At 37.4% G+C, this 27,509-nt stretch overlaps 1 protein-coding gene across 2 annotated transcripts in view; it reads left to right on the forward strand.

Moving 5' to 3' along the window:
• ATF6 (activating transcription factor 6) overlaps window positions 1-27,509 on the forward strand; it is a 209,592-nt gene that overhangs the window by 126,763 nt on the left and 55,320 nt on the right. For both annotated transcript variants that reach the window (XM_069094642.1, XM_069094643.1), the window contains one exon: window positions 25,214-25,298. In XM_069094642.1, coding sequence (XP_068950743.1) covers window positions 25,214-25,298 — 85 coding nt within the window. The remainder of the gene's footprint in view (window positions 1-25,213; window positions 25,299-27,509) is intronic.

Below are 27,509 nucleotides of genomic sequence, written 5' to 3' on the forward strand. Positions count from 1 at the left end.
GTAATGTTGCCTGTGTTATCAGACACGTAAACACTGTATTGTTTTTTACTGTTTTTCTTTGTTACCCAAGGAAGCTTCAGTTCTGAGAGATAGGGGGAATTCATGTCCAAAAATGACTGATAATAAAACAGAAGGCATCCATAAAACTATTTTTTTTTTGAAAAAGAAATTGATCTAGTTTCCCCCTGCTGAGTGAAGTCACAATCTTAAATAATAAAAATGATGTTAAATTCACATTGTAAAAACTCATGTTTTGCTTTTAGATTATGGTAATTATGGAGATTTAAAAACAATCTCACCAGTTCTTTGATTCTTAGTGGTTTGTAATTGGTGCCTCTACTTCCTTTCCTCCCACTCTCTTAACTTTCTATAGTATCATCTTATCATTCAACCAAAACTGATTTCTCCAAAGTTACCTATGATTTCTTAATTGCCAGATCATCCCGCTTGACCTCTCTGCAGCCTTTGACACAGTCAGTCACTTTCATCTCCTTGATACTCTAGGTTTTAGGTTTTCATGATACTTTTCTCTTCAGGTTCTCCTCCTATCTGTCTGATTATTCCTTCTCAGTCTCCTTTGCTGGATCTTCATCCAGAGCATACCCACTTAAGAAACGTATCTTCAAAGACTCTGTCCTGGGCCTTTTTCCATTCTTTCTCTGTATTATTTATTTCTCTTGGCAATCTCATCAGCTCCCTTGGCTTCAAATTATCATCTCTGTATTGATGACTCTCAGAGCTACTTATCCAGCCCTAATATCTTTGCTGACCTTGAGTCTTACATCTCTAACTGCCTGTTGGACATTTTGAACTGGATGTTACTTGGACATCTGCATTAATTTTCTTCCACCCAAAATCCTCTCCTCTTCCCCATTTCCCTTTTAATTCTCAAGGGCTCCACCATCCATCCAGTCACAAAGGCTTCCAATTTAGGTGTGAGCCTCTGTTCATCTCTCTCACCTCTCCATATCCAATCTTTTGCCAAGGCTTGTATAAGGGGATTTGTTCTGTGAAGTTTGGATTCAGTCAAAGGGCCACACTTAAGGACCTAGAGGGCCACATGTGGCCTCGAGGCCAAAGGTTCCCCACCCCTGGCCAGCACATAGTGAGTGTTTAATAAATGCTTATTAACTGGGTAGAAGCAACATAGCTAGTAAATGTTTTCCTTTTTAAAATGTATATATGAAGTTTATGTAGGTCTGTATAATATTCACAGTATAGTTGCCTTGATTAGTAGATGCTTTTGTGGTCTGTACTAAGTTTTAGTGGCAACTATGAGAATATAAGCAGAAATCCATTTCTGTAGGATTCTGCATATTAAGTGAGTTCTTGACTGTGGCATATATATATATATATATATATATATATATATATTTTAATAGCAATTGGGAAGGGAAAGAAGTAAGCATTTATTAATCACTCTATGTGCCAGGAACTGTGCTAAACGATTTACAAATATTATCTCTGATCCTCACAACAATCTGGAAGGTAGGTGCTATTATTATCACCATTTTACACTTCAAGAAACTTAGGCAGACAGAAGTTAAGTGATTTACTTAGGTTCACACCACTAGCAAGTGTCTGAAGGCTAGATTTGAACTCAGTTCTTCCTGGCTCAAGTCTTAACACTCTCTCCCCTGGGCCTATGTAAACCTTTAAACATACGTGAGACACGCTATTATACCTTGGTGTCCAGGTATTTTAAAGTGTTTGGAGAAGTTATCATGAATCTGGGCAGATGGTTACTTCATATGGAAGGAGCAATATATTCTTGCTAGTAGAATTTTTTTTTTTTAAGAGAGTCAATAGGACTTGATGAAAAGGAACTAGACAAGGCATGAGAAAAACTTCCTTTCCCCGGCATGGTTGTGATTTTGTTTTATGATTGTGGATAAATCATTTAGTCTCCTTTTCCCAAAGTTGCTCCAGATGAATGTTGGATGGAGGGTAAGACCTAATTGCTTTCCCTAGTGTGAGCTTTGCAAGTTCCTGACCTGAGTTTGGATCTGAGCAAGAGTAGATTGCTCCTCACACCACCCTTGTCAGCTACCTGGAAAGTTGTGTTAGCTCAGAGGGGTAGAACTGTAGCTTCCCCTTAGGTTTGGCCACAGTTATTCCTCTGTAAGTAGGGTTCAGCTTTGTTGCTGAAGTCTGAACCACAGCACCAGCACCACTGCTGCTACTGCTGGCCTCTGTACTTCTCCTTTCTCCAGACTACACCCAGGCTCTCTCGACCTGGAATGCCACTCCCTTAGACAGGTCCCCTTCCCACTTTTCCCTGGATTTGTGATCGGGGACTGGTGTAGTGGGCAATACGGTTGCCAACTGGCACTTGTTCTAGTGATACTGTCCCAGTTTTCCTCTGGGGTTGCCCCATACGAGTCTGAGGCTTCTTGCTGTGGTATACAGCCTCTCCCTGGGTGCTGAAGTGCTTCACTCATAGCAGCCTCCTGACCCAGCCCTATGTCTAGTGTCAGGAGACCTGTCTGTCTTCCCCTTGCCTCACTGGCCTGCTCCAAGGACTCGCCGTGTGACATTTTCTGGATTTCCTAAATCTGTTAGGAGTCTATGAAGAGAAGCTCGCTGCATTACTTCCTAGTAGTACTCTGCCATTTGGAGTCTTCCACAGGTTTAGTTTTAATGAGTGATATTCTGCAATTGTGGAAATCATTTTACCTCTCCATTTTTCTGCATGGGGCAGTAAGATAATACTCATCTTTGAGAAATTTTTCTAGGAGTAACAAGTTAAATTTGATAATGAATTGGAGGGCCTAAGTTTTTTGGATTAAAAGCATCTTATATGAAGCAAAACTATTGACCTTATCGTCTTTCAGTTAGATTCAGTTCACCAAACATTTGCTAAAAACTTCTGTTTGACTTTCCTTCCACACATTCAGCACAAGCAAAACTGAGCCAGAGCACGCTGACTGTAACTTCTGTCAGTGAGGCTCCCAGAAGGAAGGAAGGTCAAAAGCCTACTGAATATAGATGGGTTTTGTGTCTCTCTTCATAAGTCTTATGATTGAGCATGGCATTCGTTACATGTTAAAATTATTAGTCACAGAATCCTAGATCTGTAGTTGGAAGGAATCTCAGGCCATTTGATCCACGCTCTTCATTTAACAGTGTGGTGAGTGAAGTGGCTTCCCCAGCTTATTATGAAGAATTGATTAATTTAAATGAAACTTTATGGTTTGATTACAGTTATGAAATTGAGTAAATATTATTTCTATATTTCAAGGTATATTAAATTCAAACATACTTCTAGGTCCTGATGATTATAGTACTTTCAAGTGTTTTAGATGTTTAATGAGTGTTTGCTGAAGTTATAGACTTAAAGCAAAAGCTTTTCATCGGAAGATACAGCATTGACAGTAGCATTTGAAATAGGAGCCCAATTAATGACACTGCTAATTGTTATTCTTGGCTGTAAATATGAGTTGATTGTGTCTTTAGGGCTTAAATGCAAAACAAATGCTCTCTAATTCAGCAACAAAATTAAACTTTGGTAAAATAGTTTTGGGAGGAATTATTTGGCTCAGTCAGAAAAAGGTAAAATATTTTGATACCTTTTGACATTTCTGCTGCCACTTATAAAACAAACCAACCATAAATCCGCAGGTGAATGAGTATACAATACTATTGTAATATTTAATATCAGTAATATATATATGTATGTTAATATATGTTGAAAATACTTCTCTGCTTATAATTTCAGAATACCCCTATTATGTGACAAGTTTCTACAAGTGGTGAATCTCTCTAAATTAGTGTCCCAGATTCGTAAAATAAAATTTAACATGTGAAATGATTCCTGTTGCCAAGATAACTTGTGTTTCTTTGATAAAAATCATGTTTTCAACTTAAAAAAACAGACTCTTACACTGATTTATCTTCTTAGATTGTTAGGCATTTTCTGCTCATTGGGACATCAACTTGAGTAAGCATTCCTTTTTTTTTTTTTAAATGCCACAGCAGACAATAGAGTATTTGCTGTATTTGTCTATTTTTGTTACTCTTTTAATACATTGTTGTTGCATCGCATGGTAGAGAAACTGACTTCCAAGTGCACTTTTGTTTTTTCCAAATAAAATACATTGTAAATCCATTTGTTAACTTATGTTTGAAGGCAGACTACTCCTCCACATTCTTAGTGACATTGTCATCTTGATCAGTATGATCTCTAGCAGCTCGAGTAATGGAGACTCCTTGAGTACATCACTGTGTTATCTGGTTAGCTGCTCAGTATCATCAGTACGTAACATCAAATAGGTTTTCTGTCATTATGCACAGGTAGTAATTTCTCCTTCCAGTCTCTCTATTTCTAATGGCTTTAAAATATCCCTTTAATCTTACCATAGAATGCTTTATTTTTACCACAAATTTATACTCTTAATTTTGACCCAGTTGATTTAGGTAGCTAATACTCAGCAATTTTTGCTTCCAAATATGAATGCACTGTTGGTTAGTTCATAGACTTACTACTGTATTATACTCTTCCCAATATTTGTGTTGTAAACTACTCTATAGGATTTCCCAAAAGACTGTTAAAGTTATTAAAAATTTAAAACTGTAGCAAGACTTTTGGTACATCTTGTATAACTTTATCTTGTTTTGATTTTCATTCCTATAAAAACAGTAATTCTGCAGGCTTGTAGTAGTACTAACTAGATTATTTTTCCTCTTTCATCATGTTTATGGAGTTCATTCATTCCAGCTCTAAAGTTCTGTGATCTGTTCTCTAGGATTTAGAGGCATTCACTTAACAAATTTTTGACTCAATCCTAGTTCTTTTGTAAATTCCACATAGTAAGTGTTTAGTAAACTTAGTAAAAATGAACAGTCATAAATCACAGATCATGGGATTTTATGAGGATAGCATTCTTTGCCCATGCTGGAGGTTTGCTTAATGAGAACATGAGAAGGGAATAGGTGTGCATTCACAGGTGGTTTCCCACAGTAGGCTCCATCAACCAATTTTACAACTAAGAGGTGTAAAGAAAATAAGATCCAGTTATGTTTATTGTTTATTAATATTTTAAAGCATTTAACTAGTTATTATAAACTATAGCTATGAAAACTTTCCTTAGTAAGGTATATGCCACTTGCACACTAACAGGTTTGATTGCAGAGAAAGTTTATTCAAACTAACATTGAGCAAAGTATTAAACAAGGAAGTTTAAGTATACATGAGGTCTTCACTCATGAGTCACCCAAACCTAATCTTTCTTCCATTTGGTGTCCATTCAGATTCTTGCAGATAGTTATATAATGCTAATAGCTAACATTTGTATAGTGCTTACTCTGTGCCATGAGCCCATTATAGCTATCATATGATCCTTACAACAACCCTGGGAGGTAGGTAACATTATTATCTCCATTTTATAGATAAAGAAACCAAGGCCAATAGTACCTAAGTAACTTGCTCAGAGACACACCTCTAGTAAATGCCTGAGATCAGATTTGAACTCAGATCTTCTTGGCTTCAGTCCACTTCCCCACATCGATGCTCCATATAATTATGTCCCCCAAAGCATTCTCTTCAGGCCAGCCATTCCAAGTACCATTAATCAGTTCTTATATTAATCAAAAATGTTTTACTTAGGTGACAAATTGTACAACTTTATACTCAAGTGATTCGGTAACTGATGTTCAGCTAAAGAAACCACCTTTGTTTGAATCTGTTGTAACTAAAGGCCTCTTAAGATGTGACCATCAGGACTGTTTAGGGTACATTAGGTGTGGTCTGACCAGCAGTGAGGGTGATAGAACTGTCATAGAACTGTCTTCTCCCTAGTCATGAACTCCAGAACTCATAAGCTTAGGACAACAACAGCTTTTGGGCTGGTATACAATAATGTTGACTCACATCGAGCCTGCAGTTTTTAAACTTGGGGATTTTTTTTTTCTTGCTAAATTTCACCTTACTTGGAAAGCTGACATTTTGGACCTGAGTGTACCATTATCACAGTGCCTAGCGAGTAGCAAGCATTTAATAAATGTTTAACTTGCCTGTTTTACTCTTAGGCTTGTTAAATTTCATCTTATTATATTCAGCCCCTCAGTAACCTGTCATCTCAAGATGTTTTTGGATCCCAACTCTTATTGTGTATTAATTAATAAGTGTGTTAGTGGTCTCTCCTAGACTTATGCATTGAGGACTATCACCTGTCCTGTGAGGGCTCAGTGAGGTCTTTTCAGAGCTGACCATCCATCTTTGGTGGTCCACCTGGCACTCAGCTCTCACCCGTGGCTCCAGGAAACTGTTGCAGGTATAGCAGCCACAACCTAGTAAAACTGCCTTCACAGATGGGCTGAACCAAGCTGAAGGAAACCAACAGGCATTAAACCTATCAGTGAATTAGAGGATGTCTGCCATAAGCATAGGAAACTTTCCTAGGCCAAATGGGCAGACGAGGATGATTTGTTCTAACAGCCATGAAGGCCGCTGAAGCACTTAGGTACTGTGGAGCACTTAAAGAGTTTGGTCAGACATTAAAGACGACGCCAAGGACATTTACTGCGTCCCGGGGACACTGAAAGAGTGAGACACATGACTTAAATCCAGTTCACACACAAGTCAAGATGTCCCCCTGTAAGGTCATTGGTCCTCTTCAAAAGCAAAGGACAAACAATAACAGCAATAATAGCTCCCCCATTAGTGATGCATTTTAGCATCCTGCTAGGAATCAGTCAGAACTGTTGTTCTGTAATCTGCATTCTTCATTCTCTTTTAGTTTTTGAAAATCAGTACATTTGACCTATTCCAGTCCTGTTGCAGTTCACCGATTTTCCAGAATCTTTTAAGTATCACTGACAATGGCTCAGCCTGTAACCAGCTTGTATTTTCCTTTGAAGCTTTTGGTGCAGGAGTTCTGACTTCACTGTTTTCCTCCTGTTCCATGCTTTGCTTCTTTTTGTCCCCAAAATAGGACTGTAATGTTGGAATCTTCTCTCTGCTTTGTTTCCTTTGCCTGCTCATTTTGCCACTCAATTACTTGACTTTTGGAATTTTTGCCACAGTAGGACTCTGCCACCAGACCAGGGTAGCTTTCGTCCAAACGCTGGGGTTTTCTCAGCTGCCAGAGGTATTAGATGGGTACCCTCTCTGAGGTCTCCACACGCTTTCGCAAGCTGGACACACATCCCAGGGCCTCCACCCTAGACTGCAATCCAGATCCAAGCAGGTTAAAGCAACAGCGATTACCCCTCAGACTGGTTCTTGGTCGCCCTACACTCTGCAGGCCAGGAGCTGAAGCTGCCTCGTGGCATTGTTGTGTTTCAGTGGCTTCTCGCCCCAGGGGTAAAAGCCACGCACCCCCACTTACTGGTCCCAAAGTCCAGACTGCACTGACCTCTCACTTTGTCCTTCGCATCTATGTGTTGATAAATCTGGAAATGGCCACAGCTGCTGCTGATCTGGAGTCCCTCTGGCTGGCGGCTGGTCAGGCCCACCCTGGGGCTAAAGCCTCAATGTAGGCCTGGGCTCGGCTCCCAGAGCGCTGCTTGGATTCCTGCCGGCCTGCTGGGCTATCCTCAACGGGAGGTTAGCTTCTCTGAGTCATTTTGTGGGTTCTGCAGCTCCAAAGTTTGTTTAGAATCCCCTTTTTACATGGATTGGGGAAGGTGGAAACCGGAGCCACAGGAAGGTCATGCCCCCCTGTGCATCCTCTCATTTGATTTTCACAACAACCTTAGGAGATAGATGCTATTATTATCCCCATTTTACAGAAGAAAAAACAGAAACTTAGAGAAGTGCCTAGGGTTACACAGTTTTGGGGTTTTTTGTTTTGTGGAGGGGGGAAAGCAGGGCAGTTGGGATTAAGTGACTTGTCCAAGGTCACACGGCCAGTAAGTGTTAAGTGTCTGAGGCCGAATTTGAACTCAGGTCCTCCTGACTTCGGGGCCGGTGCTCTATTCACTGTACCACCAAGCTGCCCTGGGTTATGCAGTTAATAAGCATCTGAACTAGTATTTGAACTGAAGTCTTCCCAACTCAAACCCCAGCACTTTGTATACTTCATCACCTACCGCGTTTCCCCGATAATAAGACACTGTCTTATTATTTTTTTGGACAGAAAACCACCAGAGGGCTTATTTTCAGGGGAGGGCTTATTTTAATGAACATTGACAGCAATTTTAATAAAAAGGTAAATGTGAACAAAAAAATGTACCTTTATTCAATAAGCAAATCACTGGGGAAGAACAGGATGACGTGCTCACTGCTGCAGCTCTGATTGGATGCAGCTCGGAGCGCGGCGTGCATTTCACCCGGGGGGGTGGTGCATACAGAGGGTACCGTAATGTAGTGTGTAGAGCAGGGGATCACCTTCACTACAGTAGCAATCTCAATAGGGCTTATTTTAGAGGAATCTTACACAGTAAGGGGAGGGCTTAATTTCGGGATAAGTCTTATTATCAGGGAAACACGGTATTAAGCATGATATGAGAGTGCTGGGCTGAGTGCTAGGGATTAAAAAACAAAATGGCCAAAAGCTAGAAATTCAAAGAGTTGAAAGGGATGTGGGAGACCATCTCTTCTCATGTTAGAGATGAGGAAACAGGCTTCTGGAGATCACACAGGTTGTGTCAGAATTTGGACCCTGTCCCTCTGCTTCCAGAGCCTTTCTTCTTTATCCCTAGCATCCTGTCCCTACCGACAGGGGGGTTACAGTTTAGTAGGGTGATAGCACATGGAGGGTGACCATCTCCAGTCACCTGATCTATATATTGGCACTGGACCCAGGTGACTCCAGAGCACAAAGTGAGGTTGGCGACTTTGCACAGCCCTCCCTGCCTTAAATTCAATTTACTGCAAGTTATAGCATCACCTTTCTAATGTTATGGTCCTTTTTGAGAATGAAGGACAAACAACAAGAAGCACAAATAAACAACTAAGTATGTACTCAGTTTTTTGAGAAAGGAGAGAGTGCTAATAGCTAAGGGGATCCAGAGAGTTCTGATTATGTAATAAATGGTACTTGATTGAGCCTTGAAGGAAGTTAGGGATTCTAAGAGGTAAAGGTGAAGAGAAGTACATTGCAGGTGGAAGAGACAGAGGTAAGCTTTGGGATGCTCCATACGGAGAAGAGCAAAGAGGACAGTTCTGCTGGACCCTAGACTTTAGGAAGGACGATGATATGCGAGAAATCTGGAAAGATAGGCTGCGACTAGATTACAAAGGGTTTAAATGCCAAACAGAGTGAGATTGCAATTCACGTATGACTCCTCATCCTGTTTAACCTTGTCATTGTTCCCCCAAGTATCTACCTTAGACAATATTTAGGGAGTGGTGCGTTGCAGACCTTCCTTTGACACTTTCAGTATTTCATAGGTGGCCAAGGCTATCAATCAGGCAGTCAGCCTGCATTTATTAAGCACCTGTAATATTCTAGGTAAACTGGGAGTATAAAAACAAAAAGGAAACAGGCCCAGCCTTTAAGGAGCTTGCCTTCTATGAGAAGAGACAGTGTGCTTAGATATGGAAGTGTGTGTGTGTGTGTGTGTGTGTGTGTATGTGTGTGTGTGTGTGTGTGTGTGTATTAGATAGACACAGTGAATGGAGGACAGTCTTGGCTTGGTGGATCAGGGAAAGACATATAGAAGGTGGCATTTAATTTGAGCTTTAAAGAAAACAAGGGACTCTGAGATTTGGAGGTGACAAGGTAATTCACTTCAGATGTAGATGCCAGCATGAAGACATGGAGATAGGAGAGGCCATGGTCTGTGAGGAACAGAATGAAGCCCAGTCTGGCTGAACTCAGGCCTTCCATCTGTTCATCTATATTCTTGCTGAGTAACCAGAAAACTTTATTTTCTAGTCATATATGTCTTAAGTTGTACATTATATGAAGCAAATCTTGCATGATCAATCAGTTGATCATTAGTCATTATCACATTAACATGAATTAGTTTTTCATTTCCCTAGCAGAAACACAGACTAAATTGTGAGGAGGTGGAAAGGTTCTTTAAAAGTACCACCAATGGGGTGGCTAGGTGGCTCAGTAAATAGAGCACCAGCCCTGGAGTCAGGAGGATCTGAGTTCAAATTTTGCCTCAGACACTTAACACTTCCTAGCCTTGTGACCTTGGGCAAGTCACTTAACCCCAATTGCCCTTCCCTTCCCCCTCCACAAAAAAGGGGGGCATTTATTTAAGGCTGGAAGCACTTTTGAGGAGAGGAACCTCTGCCAGCAGAAGAGAGAGGCATATAGACGAAAGAGAGAGATAGCCCTGGCAGTAGTTAAACTGCAAAGAGGAGTGGACCTGGGGAGCCAACCCAGCAGCAACCTGTTCAGCAGAGATAGAACATCCAAGGGGGCTGCATAGAAACTCTCTGGAGAGAGAAAGGGGCAGTGAAATAATACAACACCACTATTTTGTTTATACCTACCCTTCTCGGGGACTCTTTGCATTTTTGTGGGAAACTGAACCCAGATTTATGTGGGGGAAAGTTTTAGCTATTATTCTGACTTTGTCCTCTTAATAACTGCCTTTGCTAAGAACTGTGTCCTACAATTGGCTATTAATGGGAGGCACACACCAGAGATGGATGGCCTGTGAGCCAGAGTGGTAGGGTTGAGTACCACTAGAATGTCCCTCTAGAATCTTTAGGTGGAACACACCAGAGGGGTTCTACATTTGTATGCTTTTAAAATGCAGTTTTAATATGCCACCAATCTAGTTAAAGCTGGTTTGACCCATACAGTTGTGTCATATCAAAGGGAGGGAAAGTTGACAAATTGCAGAGAAATTCTAGGCCACTATAGACTTTTTTTGTGTTGCAAGAAACATTGCTTATTTGATGAATTAATATGGGGGAAAGGAGGATGAAAATCAAAGAAATATGCTATGGTTATCCACTTTCCATGTTATCCATCCTCTCTGCTTTAACTTGCCTCTGCCTAGGCCTTGGAATTTTCTTGGGGTTACTACTTCTCATCCACAGTATTCATTTCCTGGAAAGACATGCAAATTTCTCTTGATTTTTTTTTCTGATTGTACAAATTGGCTACTGAAGAAGGTACCAGCTAATTTGTTGCCCAGGCCCCTAATGATCTCTACCTTTCTCTTCCCTATATTTTAAGAGTCGTAGCCATTTCAGGACCTCTTTTTGCATGATTGTTATATTTAGTGTTGGTACATACAGGAGTTTGAAGTTAAGATAGTCTTCATGATGCATCTGAATTTAATAGCTTGTAATTTATCTCAGTTTTATAAAACGTATCCATTTCCAAGTTTCAGAACAAAAGAAACTAATGCAAATTAATGAGTGTAATTAACTTACAGTCTTTTAAAATTGTAAAATTTATTTTTTAAATTTACAAGCATTATTTTCTCTCCTTTTCCCACTGGAAAAACAAATCCTTGTAATAAGTATTCATAGTCAAACAAAGCAAATTTCCATGTTGGTCATGCCTAAAAATGTATGTCTTTTTCTCCATCTTGAGTGTATAATCTTTCAAGAGATAGGTAGCATTTTTCATCTGATTGTTGTCCTGGAATCATGGTTGGTTACTTCACTGGTCAGAGTTCTTAAGTTTTTCAAAGTTGTTTGTCTTTACAATCTTGTTTCAAACTGTACATTTTGTTATTTCTTATGGCACAGTGATACTTCATTACATTCATATATCATAATTTGTTTAACTGTTTCTCAGTACATGGATACTCCCTCAGTTTCTAGTTCTTTGTCACTACAAAAGAAATTCTATAAATATTTTTGTACATAGGCGTTTTAAGGACTATATTTTAAGAACAAAAAAGCTAGTAATACTAAAAGGGGAAAAGAGAGAGAAGTAGTAGTGCCTTAAAAAAAGGGGAAGATTTTTCAGCCATAAAGTATGCAGTTGCTCAGATGCTGCCATCTTTTTCAGGTTACTTTATTTACACTGAAAACTCTTTTATCTAACTTCAACTGCTCAGCATTTCAATATGGAGCACCGAGCAGTTTGTCTCTTTCCAGTGCTTAGCTATTAATCAGTTATGTTACCATCACTTAGGCTTGTGTGAATCTCAAATTCTAAGACTAACTGCAGTTTGGAGACAGTTCTCTTCATGTGGCTCTGATAGTTTACATAAGGAAAATGTTAAGCATTGAAACAAGGGCTTGCAATCGTATAGTAATGGCCTCCATTTCCATGGGCATCTGTTTAACAGCTGGGCTGTGGTGTTAAGAGGGAGTGATCTCTATCTAGTTAGGGTGATTTCCACTGTTTGAGGTCCTCACATTACTGTTTATAGGGAGATACAGGACTCCCAGTTGTGTCCTCGGACGCTCTTGCCCTTGCTTTTATTTAGTGCTCTTTGTCATCTTAGAGAAAGTTAGACCAAGGTTTCCTGTTTTTTTGCAGATGGTTATGTGCTCTCATAAACTCCCACTCATAGTGTCTGAGCCACCCTAAGCCAAAAACTGCAAGATATAGAAAGAGAAGTTTATAAAATATGAAATTCCATCATACCCACATTGTTGTGCTTCCAACTTCTTTCATGTCTACAGTACCTTAACAGATGGTATCTGTTTTTAATTTGAATAGCATATCCATTTGGACCTCACCTGATGCCATGACAAACCTCTAGACTCTATTGTTTCCCTTTAGAAATTCTTAAGCTCTATGTAAAACTTACTTTTATATATGAACCATGAAACGTTCTCATTTTTAAGCAATTTTTGAGTGTTTACTATATGCAAGGCATATTACTCGGGGTGGGCTATGGGTCAGATACAAACAAATAAATTAAAAAGTGCTTGCCCACCAAGAGTTTTCAGTCTAGTTAGAGATAGAAGGTGTACACACAAAAATACACTGTCAGCATGTCAACATAGGATGATTGTCATCAGGGGTTCTGTGAGGTGGAGGTGTGAGGATAGAGAGAATTATTGTCATAGAGGATAGATAGTACAAAGGAAGAGAGGGTAATGTGGTTAGACCTCCACATTAGAAGAGCCTTTTTGGCAACTATGTAATGGATGGATTGAATAGGGGAGAGATTTGAGACAGGAAGACCAATAAGGAGACTGTTGCAATTGTCCAAACATCATAAAGAACACTCCTGAACTAGGATTGTATGGTTGGAGAGAAATTAACATATATGAGAAAAGCTGTAAAGGTAGAAATGACAAAACTTGGCAGTGGATTGGATAAGTGGGGTAAGGGCAAGTGTAGAGTCAAGGGTGCCAACTAGATTGCACTTCTGGGTGATTGAAAGTATGGTGGTACACTTGAGAGTAATAGGGAAATTTGAAGGAAGAATGGTTTGGGAGAGAAAGATAAAATTAGTTATTTTTTGGGCATGTTGGGTTTGAGATGCCTACGGGTCATCCAGTTTGAAACATGTAGGCATTTGGTTATAGGATAGAGACGGAAGGTCAGGGGAGAGACCAGGACAGGTTATATCAATATGAGAATCATCTGTATAGAGGTGATTATTGAACTCATGGGAGTTGATGAAGTCACCAAGTAAAAGAGTATAGCGAGTAAAATAAGAGCGTCCAGGAGAGAGCCTTGGAGTAACATTCACATTTAGTGGGCATGCCATGGATGAAAACTGATCCAGCAAAGGAGACAGAGAAGAAGCAATCATAAAAATAAGAGTAACTAGAGAGAACATTGTGAAAAACAATCCCAGAAAGGAGACACTATCCCAGAGAAAGGTGATTAACAGAGAAGTCAAGAAGGATGAATAAAGACCCTTAGATTAGACAAGAGATTGTTAGTAGGACTTCATGCCAAAGTGACCACCTGAACTAGGCCACCCAACTCTCACAAATCAGTAAAACCTTAAAAGTTTGCATCAGATCAAATAATCAAGAAATCCAGTGGCAAACTACAGTTATAGTTCTTATACCTCAAAAATGCACAAAAAAGTCAGGCTAAAGCCAAAGCAGAGATGAGCTCCAGTACAACCAGAGTATAGCCTGCATGGCTTTATGTCCAAAGACAGCAAGAGCAGAAGGCTCTTCTAAGAAAAGGCTACAGTGATCAGATGCTCCCAGTTGGTTAGTGTAGCATTGTAAAAGTTCAAGAGACATGGTTTCTGGGTAATTTAATAATTTTATTAATAAGGCTAGCATGTTTATTAGTAAAAAGAGGTGAGTGGCACTCTCATGCCAAAGACCCCTTCATGGTGGTGGGCTCACAGTTTACATGCCCTTAGAAGAGCAGCTGTTTCTGAGGGTGGCAATCAACTTTGATAGGTTAATAATTAATGAGATAATGAATATTTCACTGAGGGACTGGACTATATTACAATGAGGAGAGTCTTGAGGGCATGTGACTTGGATCACCCATGCCTTGATCTAGGAGCCTTGCCAATTTCCATATTTCTGATTGACAAAAGGAAGAATCCACATTTCCCCAGACCTGTCTGAGTAAACATAATGAGCAGGAATCCACAGTCTTTCCCAAGATTTCCTACACTGGTTGATTTCTGGATGAGGAAATAGAAAAGGGGAAAATCCTTGGTCATAATTAGTTAGTAATCTAAGAGAGAAACAATCATTTCTCTCATTTGAAATCCCTAGAATGGGGACCTTGGAAACTCAGAAGAAAAAAAATGGATTTTCCATGGGAATAACTATATCTAGGAGAAATTAAATAGATTTTTAAAATTAAATAAAAGCTCTTGTGGAAGTAGCTCAGTAGCTTAGAAGAAAAAATGTTGAACCTTACACAAGAAATAGAAAAGACCAAACAGAAATCAAGAGCTTCATGAGACAGCAAGAAATATTACAAGATGAATAAAAAACAACTTACCTGAAAAACAAGTCAAGGAAAGATAATTCAGCAGTCATTGAACTCTCTGGATTTTTTTTTTGTTTATTTTTTTGCACCTCTTTCTAAAAGAGGAATTCTCTCCTTCTCTTCGTTATCCATCTTCTCTTTCTGTTTATTCTAGACCCTCATTCTCTGAATCATGATTCCTATAATTATCTGTTCTCTTGTCTTTTCTCTGTATTCTTAGCTTCTACAATATCCATTCTTTGCTCTCCCTTTTAGGTGCTTTCTGACCTATTTGTACAAAAATATTTATAGCAGCTCTTTTTGTAGTGGCAAAGAATTGGAAACTGAAGAGATGTCCATCATTTGGGGAGTGGCTAAACAAGTTGTGGTATATTATTGTTGTGGAATACTGTTGTGCCATAAGAAATGATGAGCAGGATGATTACATGACCTGATGCAAAGTGGAGTGAGCAGAACCAGAAGGACAAGGGACTTAATTGATCTGATGCAGAGTGAAGCAAGTAGAATAATAATAATAATAATACAAAGCAGCTTCAAAGCAATCAAGTGAAAGTTCCAAAATTACAAAGAAAAAGCATGATCCCAAAGAAGATATTGTAGAAGATACTCTTACCCTACTCCTTTGCAATGGTGGAAGGTACATGGATATGGAACATTGCATACATGTTCAGGCTTTTTCAATATATTAATAGGATTTGCTGAATATTTTTCTCTTTAAAAAACATTATTCAATGTAAAGGATGACTATGGGAAGGGACAGAGGGGGAAATTTAGACAATGCAAAAAAACAAACTATGTTAATGAAAATGTATTTGAAAAACCAATTAGAGCTACCTGGGTATGAAATGAGCTGTTTTAGAGGTGGTGGATACTCTTATCAAAAATATTATAGATAGGATTACTCTTCAGTAATGATGGCTAGATGACTTTTAAGGCTCTTTCCAACTTGTAGATTCTGTGATTAGGGGACCCTCCCCCCCCCAAGTATTTTGAACCTAGATATCAAATTATTGTAGATCTGTTTGCTAAGCTAGAAACTCTCTAAGGGACTAACTAAAGGCCATCTGTGCCGAGGGCTCTTTGAATGTTACTCTATATGGAGAAGGGGCCAAATTGCATTTGATAGTCACTCCAAACAGAATTCTAGCAGACAGAGTTCTTCTGCCAGTGTAGACTAGTTTGTAATTTGGCTATTTTGCTAACCCAAGATTTCAAATGCCAAGAGGCGTTTTACCCGCTCATGCAGATGAGTCAAGTTATTCCAGCTGGCGATTAAAGTTTAAGGGGCACAGAAATTTTTTTATTACATTTTTTTTCTGTGTATGGTTTTAGTTGTCACAAGCAGTGTTTCTCAGAGTGTACTCTAGGGACACATTATAGGTTTCCTTAGTTTCTATGAGTGACCCAAGACAAAAAAATGCTTTAGAGCAAAGAAACTGTAGTGAAGCAAGGGTGAATTTAAAGAAATAGAAACTCTTGAAAAATGGAGAAGCTTGGGAATATGAAATGAGAGGGATCCCTCAGATTCATTCATACACAACTGGAAGAATTGTTTTGTGCCCACTGTTCAAGCTTGCTAGCTGTAGTGATGACTTCTCCACCCCGTTCCTGTATTTCTATAGTTCTAACCATGGCATTTATATGTCTCATACTTCATTTTTGTTAAAGTGTACCACTTGTGTGGATTTGCACCTTCCCTACAGAGACTTTGCTCAGGAATTTATAAATTCATGGATTACCACAATCTCAGGAGATGTCCTTGCCCTTACTCCAATTTTACTTGTACAACGCCTCAAGGTGTGTAGTATTACTTCTTCTATGCACATATCCAAAAACTAAAAACGTTTTGCTTTTAAAATCTGTATTTAAATTTTCCCTTCTAGTATTTTCAAATTTTTCTTTTTCCAGTGAACTAGATGAGTTTCCTGTGGCCCATGACTTTGGTTGTATTATGTGCTGTGCAGCTTAATCTTCAGGAAACCCACTTCCTACCAGTAGTCAGGAGCATAGTGACTTCTCTGAAGTAAAACATCTTGTAAACATTATGTGTGACAGACTCTCACGTGGTTAAACTCGATGCATTTTGTGTTTGATCTTTATACTTAAGATATTTCTTGTGATGGACACTCAAAGAAATGATGATTTATAACAAGTTTTGGGTTTTAATTATCTTATCTCAAATTCACACACTTCTGAGTCTTTGAATAAATTCTTTTTGCAGTCAACAGTGTTCCGAATTTTGATTGCCTAGTGTGTGGAGGGGGCATAAATCAAAAAGAAATATCTTTTCAACATAGGGAAGGTCCTGCTATATTTATTTTTGTCCACAGTACACTTGATTTGTTTTGATCAAAAGACAACAAAATCTTAAGTCAAATATAGCTTAGACTCTTTTTTGACACACTGCTGTAAACTTGGGCAAGTTTTCTGAGCTTCATTTTAGAGAAGAAGAATATCTGTAGTATCTTACTGTAGGGGTTCAGAGCTCAAATGAAATTGCATTTAAACACTTTGTAAACATTAAAGTGCCATGTAAGTATCAGCTATTAGGATTCTTCTTTGTATAAATCACACATGCACACTGTTAAAATATGCCGGCTTACATAGCAATTTCTCTTGGTAGGTAAATGGCGGAAGCCTCTGGTTGTTGGGTCTAATTTAATAAAAAATTGTAGAGCTTGCTAAGGATCCCAGAGCTTTAACACAGACATTAAACTTGCATATAGTGTTTTTAAGCTGTTCTTTTTCTGGTGACCTTGCCAGGGCTATCGGGTTTGAGGTGAGTGCCAAAATTGTCATTCTGTCAAAGTGTAAACTTTGGCTCAGTTTATGGCCATCTGTTGTGCAGTAATAATTTTGATTTATTCTTCCCTTGGTTGACACATACTAATGGAGCAGATGCAAGCCTGTAAGTTTTCTTTTATTGGTTTATAGTTTTACTGCATACATTAATGACACAAATAGTGCATTCATATTAGTATTTCTATTAACTATGTCCAAATCACAGATGAGTAATGTATTTTGCTTATGTTTTTAATATGGTGGGAAGCTCTAGACCAGAAAATTTTAATAGCTTTTTTTTAATAGTCACAATTTACTTAATTTTACTGCCTCCACAAACTTTATTTTCAGGATATGTCAGATTTTTGTATGATTTCAAATTTCTGATGGCAGTTACTTCAGTGAATGGACAGAATTGGACTCAATTCAATGATTTCTCTAACTACTGGAAAATCAGCAGAGAGTTTAGTGGTTGCAGATGAATAATTTTTTAAAACTAAGGGAGTTGCTTAGTATTAATGCTGTAACTCTCCTCCCCACCACTGTAAAAAAGGAAATGTCCCTTATTTTAGTCTTTGACCTGAAAGGCTTTATGTGAGATGGCATATCATTAAAGAACAAAAACTTTCTAGGACAGAAACCCAGATTTTAAAACTTTGAAACAATTAGTCATTTCTCAGAGGAGACTCTAGAACTATTCTCTAAAACAAGGAGTGATGGTATTTAATAGTGTAGCAGAAAGAATGCAGGTTTAAAGTCAGAGGATCTTGGCTCTGTTGCTACCTGTGTGACTGAGCAGATTGCTTCACCTCTCATCTGTAAAACAAAGGGGTTGGACTAGATGGCCTTAAAATCCCTTCTAGGTCTGAATCTGTGCTCCTCTGATGCTATGAAAACAGATGTTTGGATGAACTGTTTTAGAGCTCCAAGACATGCCGCAAAGAAGTCTTTCTCTCTACGCTGTAGAGTTCCCAGGTCCTTTGGCAGTCACTCAGATAAGTCAATACTGTCTTCAGTTGCCCATAGTTTTGGTTTGCCACTTCTGTTATGTGCACAACAAGCATCATTTTGTATTATGGTTACTTGTGTATATGTAGTGTTCTTGCAAGTTCATGGGGACAGGTGCTCCTGACACAGTGAGCTGCTTAGTAGAAGCTTAGTATTGAAGTTGGGCAGCCTATTGCAGACTCCATATCCAGGTCACTTAACCTTTTGGAAACTGTTTCCTCATCTTTAAAATAACGGGGTTGAACTCAGTGACTTCCTTTTTTTTTTTTTAAACAATTGGGGTTAAGTAACTTGCCCAAGGTTACATGGCCAGTTTTTGTGTGTGTGTGTGTGGGTGTTAAGTATCTGAGGCTGGAACCGATTCCGGGTCCTCCTGACTCCAGGGCCAGAGCTGTTACTCACTGCGCCACCTAGCTGCCCTGAACTCAGTGACTTCCAAGGTCCATTTCATTTCTAAATCCTATGATGTCTAGCAAGTATATTAAAGGTGTGTGTGTGTCATGGCTTATCAGAGGAAGTGAATTACAACATTTTTTTCAATTTTAAATTTCTTAATTCAGATTATTATTAATCTCAATTCAGAATAGATTATTTCCAAATAATCAAATTAATCCTTTCAACATTTGACAAGAAACTCAAAATACATACATACATATATGTATATATATGCATATATATGGGGTGTGTGTATATACACACATGCACACAGACATACATTTACCTTTTAAAATTTAATTACATACTGCCACAGTAGCCCTCATTCAGGTAAAATGTGATGATATTCACTCTCAAATGCTTTGTGCCATCCCTGACTGAGGGTGTTCAGACTGGCATTCCAGGCCCTCCACAATCTGACTTCCCCTCAGTCTTTCAAAGCTTAATCTCATATTTTATTCCACATGTTCAGTGTTCCAGTCAAAAGTAGATCATCACTTGAAAATGTCCTGCAGATACTTTTCCATTTCTTTGTCTTTCTTTAGTCACACTCTTAAATATACCTTTTCTTCTTTACCTTTTAAATCCTAGCTGTCCTTTAAACCAACTCAAGTGCCACCTTCTCCTTGAAACCTTTTCCTGTTGTACTCCAGTTGATAATGACCACAGGCTTCATATAGTGCTTTGTCTTTTAATCTAATGCACTCATTGAAGTTATCTGTGTATGTGTCATGAAGTTAGAGACATTTTTCATATGCATTAACAGTGCTTTTCACAGGGTAAACATTTATTAAATGTTATGGAAACAAATGGTATGCTCTGAGATATAGTTAAGTTCTAGAAAAAGGTACCAAGGGCTCAATAAAAATGGTATATTACTTACTGGGTATGGTTATGTGTGCTTATAGTCTCTTCTGTTGGGAAGGCAGATGATTTCTTGAGTTCTGAATTCTGCCGCCAGCCTAATTAATTAAAATTAATTAAACAATAAATAATTTTAAAATAAAATAAAATTAATAAAAAATTAAGCCAGCTTAATGTCCAGCACTAAGCATGATCAGAGATGTGATAGAGAATGAACCAGGCCATGTTCAAGGAAGAGCTCCATTTATTGATTCTTTGGACAAAGTTTTTATAGAGCAGTGAGCTAAAGGAATGAAACTTGAGTTTTCTTATCACTTATTTAGTACATGAGGTTTAGGTAGTCTGTAATATCCTGGAAATAGCACAGAATAGATATTCTAATAAGGATTTGAGCACCTAGGTGACTAAAATCTTAGGGTAGAGCCTTTGATCAATAGTCGGATAATTCCTATGTGGCCACGCCACAAAGAATACTCTTGGGAGCTGACTTCAAAAAAAAAGCCGTGTCATTAAAAGTATCTTTTTTTGGAGCAGACCACCTGGGAATTATCTGAGTGCTGGATCAAGTATTTTGGCTCCACAGAACTCTGAGCTCTAATGGGCTATGCCAGTCTGTGTCCTTACTAAGGGATCAGTGTGGTAAGCCCCTGAAGTAGAGGCCCCCAGTTTGCCTAGGGAGGGTCAACCTAACCCCAGTTGAAAACAGTAAGTCAGAGTTCCCATGTTGATCTGGTGGTGGGATATAAGCCTGTGCATGGATCCTGCACTTCTATCTTGGATGAGATGAGGGAAAAAGTGCCTATCTTTCCATTCTCAAGTATTACACATCCTTTTATCTCAAGCTCAGTTTCGAAAGTGAAATATTTTGGTATTCTTATCTAAATATTGTAAATAAAGAGTAACTAAGAAACTGTTGGTTTTAATGCCAATCCATTTAGTTTAGTCCCTGATGACATCTCAGGTTATTCAAACTTAATCTGAAGACTTTATTTAGTGATTGGTGATGTCTTCTTGAAGCAGCACCAGAATACTATCCTGTTTAACTAGAATGGGAGAGGTTCTTTGGTGCAGTTTTTCTTCTCATCTTTAAAAGTTCATGCCTTCATTATGTTTGGGTAATTTTAAATAACATTTAGCAATGGACTTTCTTGTTTTTTATTTGTTTTTGATGGGAGCAAGGCAGTTGGGGTTAAATGACTTGCTGTCTGAGGGCAAATTTGAACTCAGGTCCTCCAGACTCTGGGGCTGGTGCTCTATTCACTGTGCCACCTAGCTGCCCCCTTTTTTGATTTGTTTTTTTTTTTGTGTGTGTGTTTTGTGTTTTTTTGGTTTTGTTTTAGTTACGGACTTTTTAAGGAATGAGTTTTGCTGAAATTTTTAATATTATTTTCTTTTCTTCTCTTGACCTGGAATTCTTTTCCTAGTGCATTAATAACATAATCAAGTAAAAAAGAAAAAAAAATAGAAAATATAGGAGATTGTGTGATACATGGTGATTAAATGAGATTTGGCTTAGTTTCATAAGAAATATTCTATGAGCCATATTGGAAACTTTCTGTTCCGCACTGTTTAATTTAAATATGTGCCATTTTGTATCTTTTGATGCCAGAGAGCTTATCTATCTGGTAGTCAGTAAATACTTATTGATTTATTGTTAACCCATATCTAGCTGTGCTTTGTTTCTAAGGATGATGCTGTCCATACAGAGTATATTCTGTCTAAAAAGAGTGAACCCAAGACATCTGAAGAGACTAAGAAACTCAGAATCTATAGACTGCCACCGGACATAAGTTTTGCTCTTTGTAGAAAGAGGATGGAAATGGAAGCAGTCACAAGACATTTTAATATGCTAAAATTTCTTTTTTTCCTCCTTTCTAAGTACATGTTGGGGCTTAGAAAAATAACAAAGTAAATGTGGTTTGTGTAAGATGACCGCTTTATGGACCTGTGCTATATAAGCTTTCCCTCATACAACTTTTCCAGGGCAGTTCCTACTGCCCCATATTTCTAGATGTTTCAATAGCCCTGAGGAACTTTTGAAAGGAATGAAAGAATAAGCATTTATTAAATGGTTACTTTGTACCAGGCACTTTGCTAAGTTCTAACCAGCAAATAAGACAGTTCTTGACCTTAAGGAGTTTACATTCTGATTGGGGAAGAAGCATACAAAGAAGAACTATAAAGGGGAATGGATGGTACTTGTATGAGCATGTAGTTTGGAAATGGCCTAAGAAGTGAGATAGAGGCCTAAATATACAATAGGTAAAAACTCACCCATCAGAGCTCAGGATCACAGAGCAGGGTGCAAAATTTGTGAATACCATAAATTAAAGTCTTTTCTGGTTTGTAAAACTTCAATAGTTAATACATTTATCTTTTTTATTTTAAAAAGTCCTTTTTTTCTAGCTCTTTTCCCTTGAATAATGTCTTTGAAATTAAATGAAGAGAGAAAGATGCAATATTCATAAACCTATGTTTTAAAACTGACCTTCTTACTGGGACCTAGATCTCAGCAGGAAATGCAGCATTAAGTCTGACTCTATCCTTAACCCATTTAGTGATATTTAGTTGTGTTGGTTCTACCAATGTCCTTAAATTTGGGGTTTGTTGAGTTCTGTCTCTGTCACTGACTGAAAGATGTAAGAAACTAGGGGGAAGAATTTTATTTTGCAGTTGTGTTCCTGTTCAATTTTAAGAGTGTAAAATTATGTTTAAATGTATTAGGAACCAAAATCTCGAAACTTAATGTTAAAAACAGGAAGCGGTATTTTTTCTTCTTTGAAATGTATTTTACAAAATATCCCAGAAATGTGTGATTTTCACATCTAACAGTGTGTTTTTAGCCAAGAACTTCTTTGCCAGTATCCTCAGAATCTCTGATAGAACAACTTCACCAAGTTTTTTTTTCTCATAAAAACATTCCTGAGAAATTTATGAAAATGATAGAATGATAATTTTGCCTTAAACCACATAAAGTATAAGTAGTAACAAATGCTTCATGTGCCTCAGTGGCAATATGTTTTTCACATCCTGTACGTAAAATTTTTAATTTATGGAACAAAACAAGCATTTCCGTAACGTAGTACAATAAAAAAGTTGTACATGAAACTGCAAATCTGTTGTGCACAACTTGCTATTCCTTTCAAATATACAGCAAAATTATCATGTAAATTTCTTTTTTTCTCCCCTCTCCCCCCTCCAGAGATGGCTATCAATAGACACAAATAGATTGTGTGTGTGTGTGTAAATACCTACACACATGTATACATATATGTGTAAAATTATCCTATACATCTATTTATCAGTTCTTTCTCTGGACACAGTCTTTCCATATGTCCTTTATTGTTAATTTGGGTATTTATAATAGACAAAATAATTGATTTACTCAAAGTCCTTCTTAAAATAATATTGCTGTTACTATTTCTCTTGGTTCTGCTTATTTTGCTCTTCATTATTTCATGCAAGTCTTTCCATGTTTTTCTAAATCACTTGAGTTCATCATTTCTTATATCACAGTAGTATTCCATCACAACCATACACCACAACTTGTTCAGCCATTCCCCAATTGATGGACATCCCTGCAATTTCCAGTTCTTTGCCACCACGAAGAGCTGCTATAAACATTCTAGAACATATAGATTCTTTTCATATTTTTTAATTTATGGAATAAAACAAAGCTTTTCCATAACATAATATGATAAAAAGGTACATGAAATTGTATTCTTGTGAGTTCTCCATATCTTGTGTTTGTATCATTACAGATTTTTACATTACATTTTAAATCATTACATTCTAAATCTTTCCTTTCTGTGTCCTTTAAATGTAATGGGAGCAGAGCGGCTAGGTGGCTCAGTGAATAGAGCACCAGCCCTGTAGTCAGGAGGACCTGAGTTCAAATCCAGCCTCAGACACTTCACACTTACTAGCCGTGTGATCTTGGGCAAGTCACTTAACTCCAATTGCCCTACCTTCCCTTCTCCAAAAAAAAAAAAAAAAAAACAAAACCAAAAATAATTGTAACAGGAGCTCTAGAGCTTAGCACAGTGTCTAGTAAGCACAGTAAGCCTTTAATCAGTGCTTTGTGACTATCATCGTCATCATCATCTATTAATCTTTGTTGAAGGAATGAATGATTGAATGAGATACTAGCAAATAGAAATTCAGGCAAACCTGTGAAATTCTGGTTTGGCTTAATTAAACTGCTTTCACTAAAGTGATAGTGTGAGTATCCTCATTTTCTACAGTTTTGAATTATCTACATTGCTAAGAAGAAGTATATGTAGATTAAGTAAAACGATAGGTAACCCTCATCTGTTCTATCTGTCTTAGAATATGATTTTATATACATATATATTCTCAAATGTTTTCACACGCAGCTATTCCAGTTTCTAGATAGAAATGCTTTCTGATTTTTGGCATCTTGAGAACTAGCTGGGTGGTAGAAAGCAGCAGACCAAAGTCAGCACATTTGTATTGAGAGATACATTATGTTCATATATATGTTTTTCTCTTAACTACATATTTGTCCTAGTTGCTCTATTAGTTTGTAAACTTTTTTTAAAATCAGGAATTGTATCCACTGTTTAGTATATAGTCCAAACATTAGTACATAGCTTCCATAACCTCTGAGTATGCAATAACTGATTGTTGAATAGAATAGAGTAGAGGCCTTTTTTGTTGGCTTACAGGGTTGTTAATGCCATTTTGTTTTAGTTCGGGAAAGACACATCTATAACTGTTTATCAGAAACTGGCAATTTTCTGATAGCCTGAAACTATTTAAAGTTTATGACTTCTAGGGCAAGTTTAAAGGAAAAAATATAATTAAAATCCAAGGATACCTACATTGTGTTAAATTGCACTCACGTCCTACATGAGGCTTTTCCTGTTTTCCCCTTTTGAAATTTATTTGTATTCAATTCAGTAAGCATGTATTAAGTACTTTCTGTGTGCCAAGTACTGTGCTAGTGATAGGAATGTAAAGACGAAATTAAATAGATTCTACCAGGAAGGAGGGAAGGTAGTGATAGGGATGACCTCCAAAAAGGAATGAAGAAGGGTCACTAAAGCATTTTCAAAAATGCACAAGAGAACCAAGAATATCTTTGATAATAACATATTGAATTTAGTGTTTTTTAAAGTACAAGCTCTATGTAATATTTATTTTGCATTTTCTGTTAACTTTTTTACATGGAAATGTTCTTTTTTGGTGTTTATTATTATTTGTTATTCAGAATTAAAAAATAAAATTTAGAAGTTTGTTAAATGAATCAAATAGGAAGTTTGTTGGTTTTTTTTTTTTTTAGAATATTAGGAATACTAACTCCTAATTCTAGCTTTAAACCTTACTGCCTAGTATAACACATTTCTCTCTGGCATTTTTAGGATCACCTGCTATTACCAGCTACCACCCATAACAAGACCACAAGACCAAAGATGTCAATAGTTTTACCAGCAATAAACATAAATGGTAAGTTGAAACTTATATTTATGAACTGTATCTGGTTTCTTTTTCAAGCCAAGACTCCTCAGGGTAATTTTTAAAAACATTCACATGATCATTTGTGTAGGTTGGTATATGGTTTTAAAACATTATCCAGGATCCTGTTCATGTTAGAATAAGATTTTGAAAGTTCCACCACTCAATTGTGATTATATATTTTCAGAAGTTTTCAGTTCTGTGTAAGATAAAGAATAACAGTAGTGGTAAAAAAAATTTTCCATTCCTCTGATTTGTTGTCTTAGATCCTTCTTATACATTAGGAACCCCTTCAAAATTATAAGCTGGTTGTTTTCCAAAAGTTTATTTGTAATATTGTTATTAGAACTTACAACACATTTTCCCATACTCTATATATACTATACCTGAACTAGAATATTCATGGTGCTGTTGTATTATGGATATCATAATTAATACCAGTATTTTAGCCCTTAGTCTTTTAATGTATCACAGTACCGTCAGTTCTATAGTTAATAATTCAGTGATTAGTACTATTATACTATTTGTCTGTATCATAGTTTTAAAAGGCAGTTATAACCTGACCTGTGAGCCTTTTCACCTTTTTAATGTTTTATTTAAGAATATTATCTCTTTAAATAAAAATATTTAAAAAATATTAGATGAAAAGTAAGCCCTGTAACATGAGGAACACTTGTTTGTTTTAAGTTCAATGTAAATCATTGCTTCATTTAGACATTTTTAAGCTGTATTCTTCCATAACTAAATACATACTGTGAGTTCCTTATACCATAGGCTTGTACTTCCTGATCTAGGGAGGTTTCATGCCTTAAAATTTAGAAAATTTTCTCTGTAATCACTTTTTAATAAAAAAAAAATTGAGCAAAACTAAGGCTTTCTTTCTTACAACCTTATATGTAACCACAAGAACCCGTCTCTAAATCCTGACTTCCATATAAAAACCTGTTAAAGGATTAACCATCTTTGAGTACCATGTGATTTTCAAGGGACAGTCACTGTGAAAATTTAGTATAAGAGATAAAGAAAGCATCTTTGATGCATTGTTGTAGATATATACGCTTGTAGGAATAAGTCGTTTCACAATAACTACCACTGGCAGGCTTTAATATTAACTGGAGGTCAGGAAATACTCTTAAATAAACTTGGTTGCCTGTTATTGCAGGCATTTCCAACCATCAGGAGTATAATTCTATCTTTGCATCATTGTTGCCGGTGGTATACTTGTTTGTGTTTTTTGTTTTTGTTTTTTTTCTTATGTGTTATTTTGTTTGTCTTCATTAGCTAATATACTTTTTAAAGTTAAAAGATGTTGACTACTTTCATTATGTAACCCCTTGATGTCTAACAGAATGCACAGAACACCCCGAAAGTTCCTGATACCAAACTGTAGTAGAAATAGATTATCTTTTCTTAATCCCATTCACTGATGAAAAATTAATAGTGTATCAGTACTAAGTGTTAAACTGTCAGTCTCAGAGTGCAGGCTAGTTCAAATGCCAATATACTTCTAGTTGATCCAGGTATGAAATTACCTAATATCCTTACTAGATTATCTGTATTAATACCTGCAAAGAAAGCAGGCAGCTTTTTGTTGTTTTTTAAAAAAATTCTATTAAGATCCCAATCACATTAAGCCTTGAGTAGGAAATGTTGCACATTCTTTGTTACAGTTTAAGGTTGTAGAGGTATAAGGGCTGTCCTGGGCAGTAAACAAGCCATCTTTTTTTTTTTTTTAAAGCAATCAGGGGTAAGTAACTTGCTCAAGGTTACACGGCCAGTTATTTCTGGGTGTGGTGCTGTCTGAGCCGGGGATTCGATCTCCAGGTCATCCCAACACTGGAGCCGGTGCTCTTACTTGCTGTGCTACCTGGCCGCCCCAACAAGCCATCTCTTTATCTCTCTTGTGGCTGTTTATATGAATCAACTTAGAGAATTGATAAAGATGACATGAAAATTCTCATGAATTTAGACATACAAAAGTGTTCAGAAGTACTGAACTGAAGAAAAGGAATCTGTTGCCTGTAGTAGAAAAGAGTGCTAAGTTTGCTGTCGGAGGACCTGGGTTTTAATACTATGTACTTGTTGATTGATCAGTTCCTTTAGTAAGAGCATTTGTTAGATATCTGATCATATGCTAGCAATGACACAACCACAAGAATGTCAATAGGAGCATGTGTGTGTGTCTGTGTGTCTGTGTGTACA

This window comes from Petaurus breviceps, unplaced genomic scaffold (assembly GCF_028583685.1).
Source record: "Petaurus breviceps papuanus isolate PSGF00001 unplaced genomic scaffold, PetGlider_PUasm1.0 220, whole genome shotgun sequence".
Classification (NCBI taxonomy): Eukaryota; Metazoa; Chordata; class Mammalia; order Diprotodontia; family Petauridae; genus Petaurus; species Petaurus breviceps.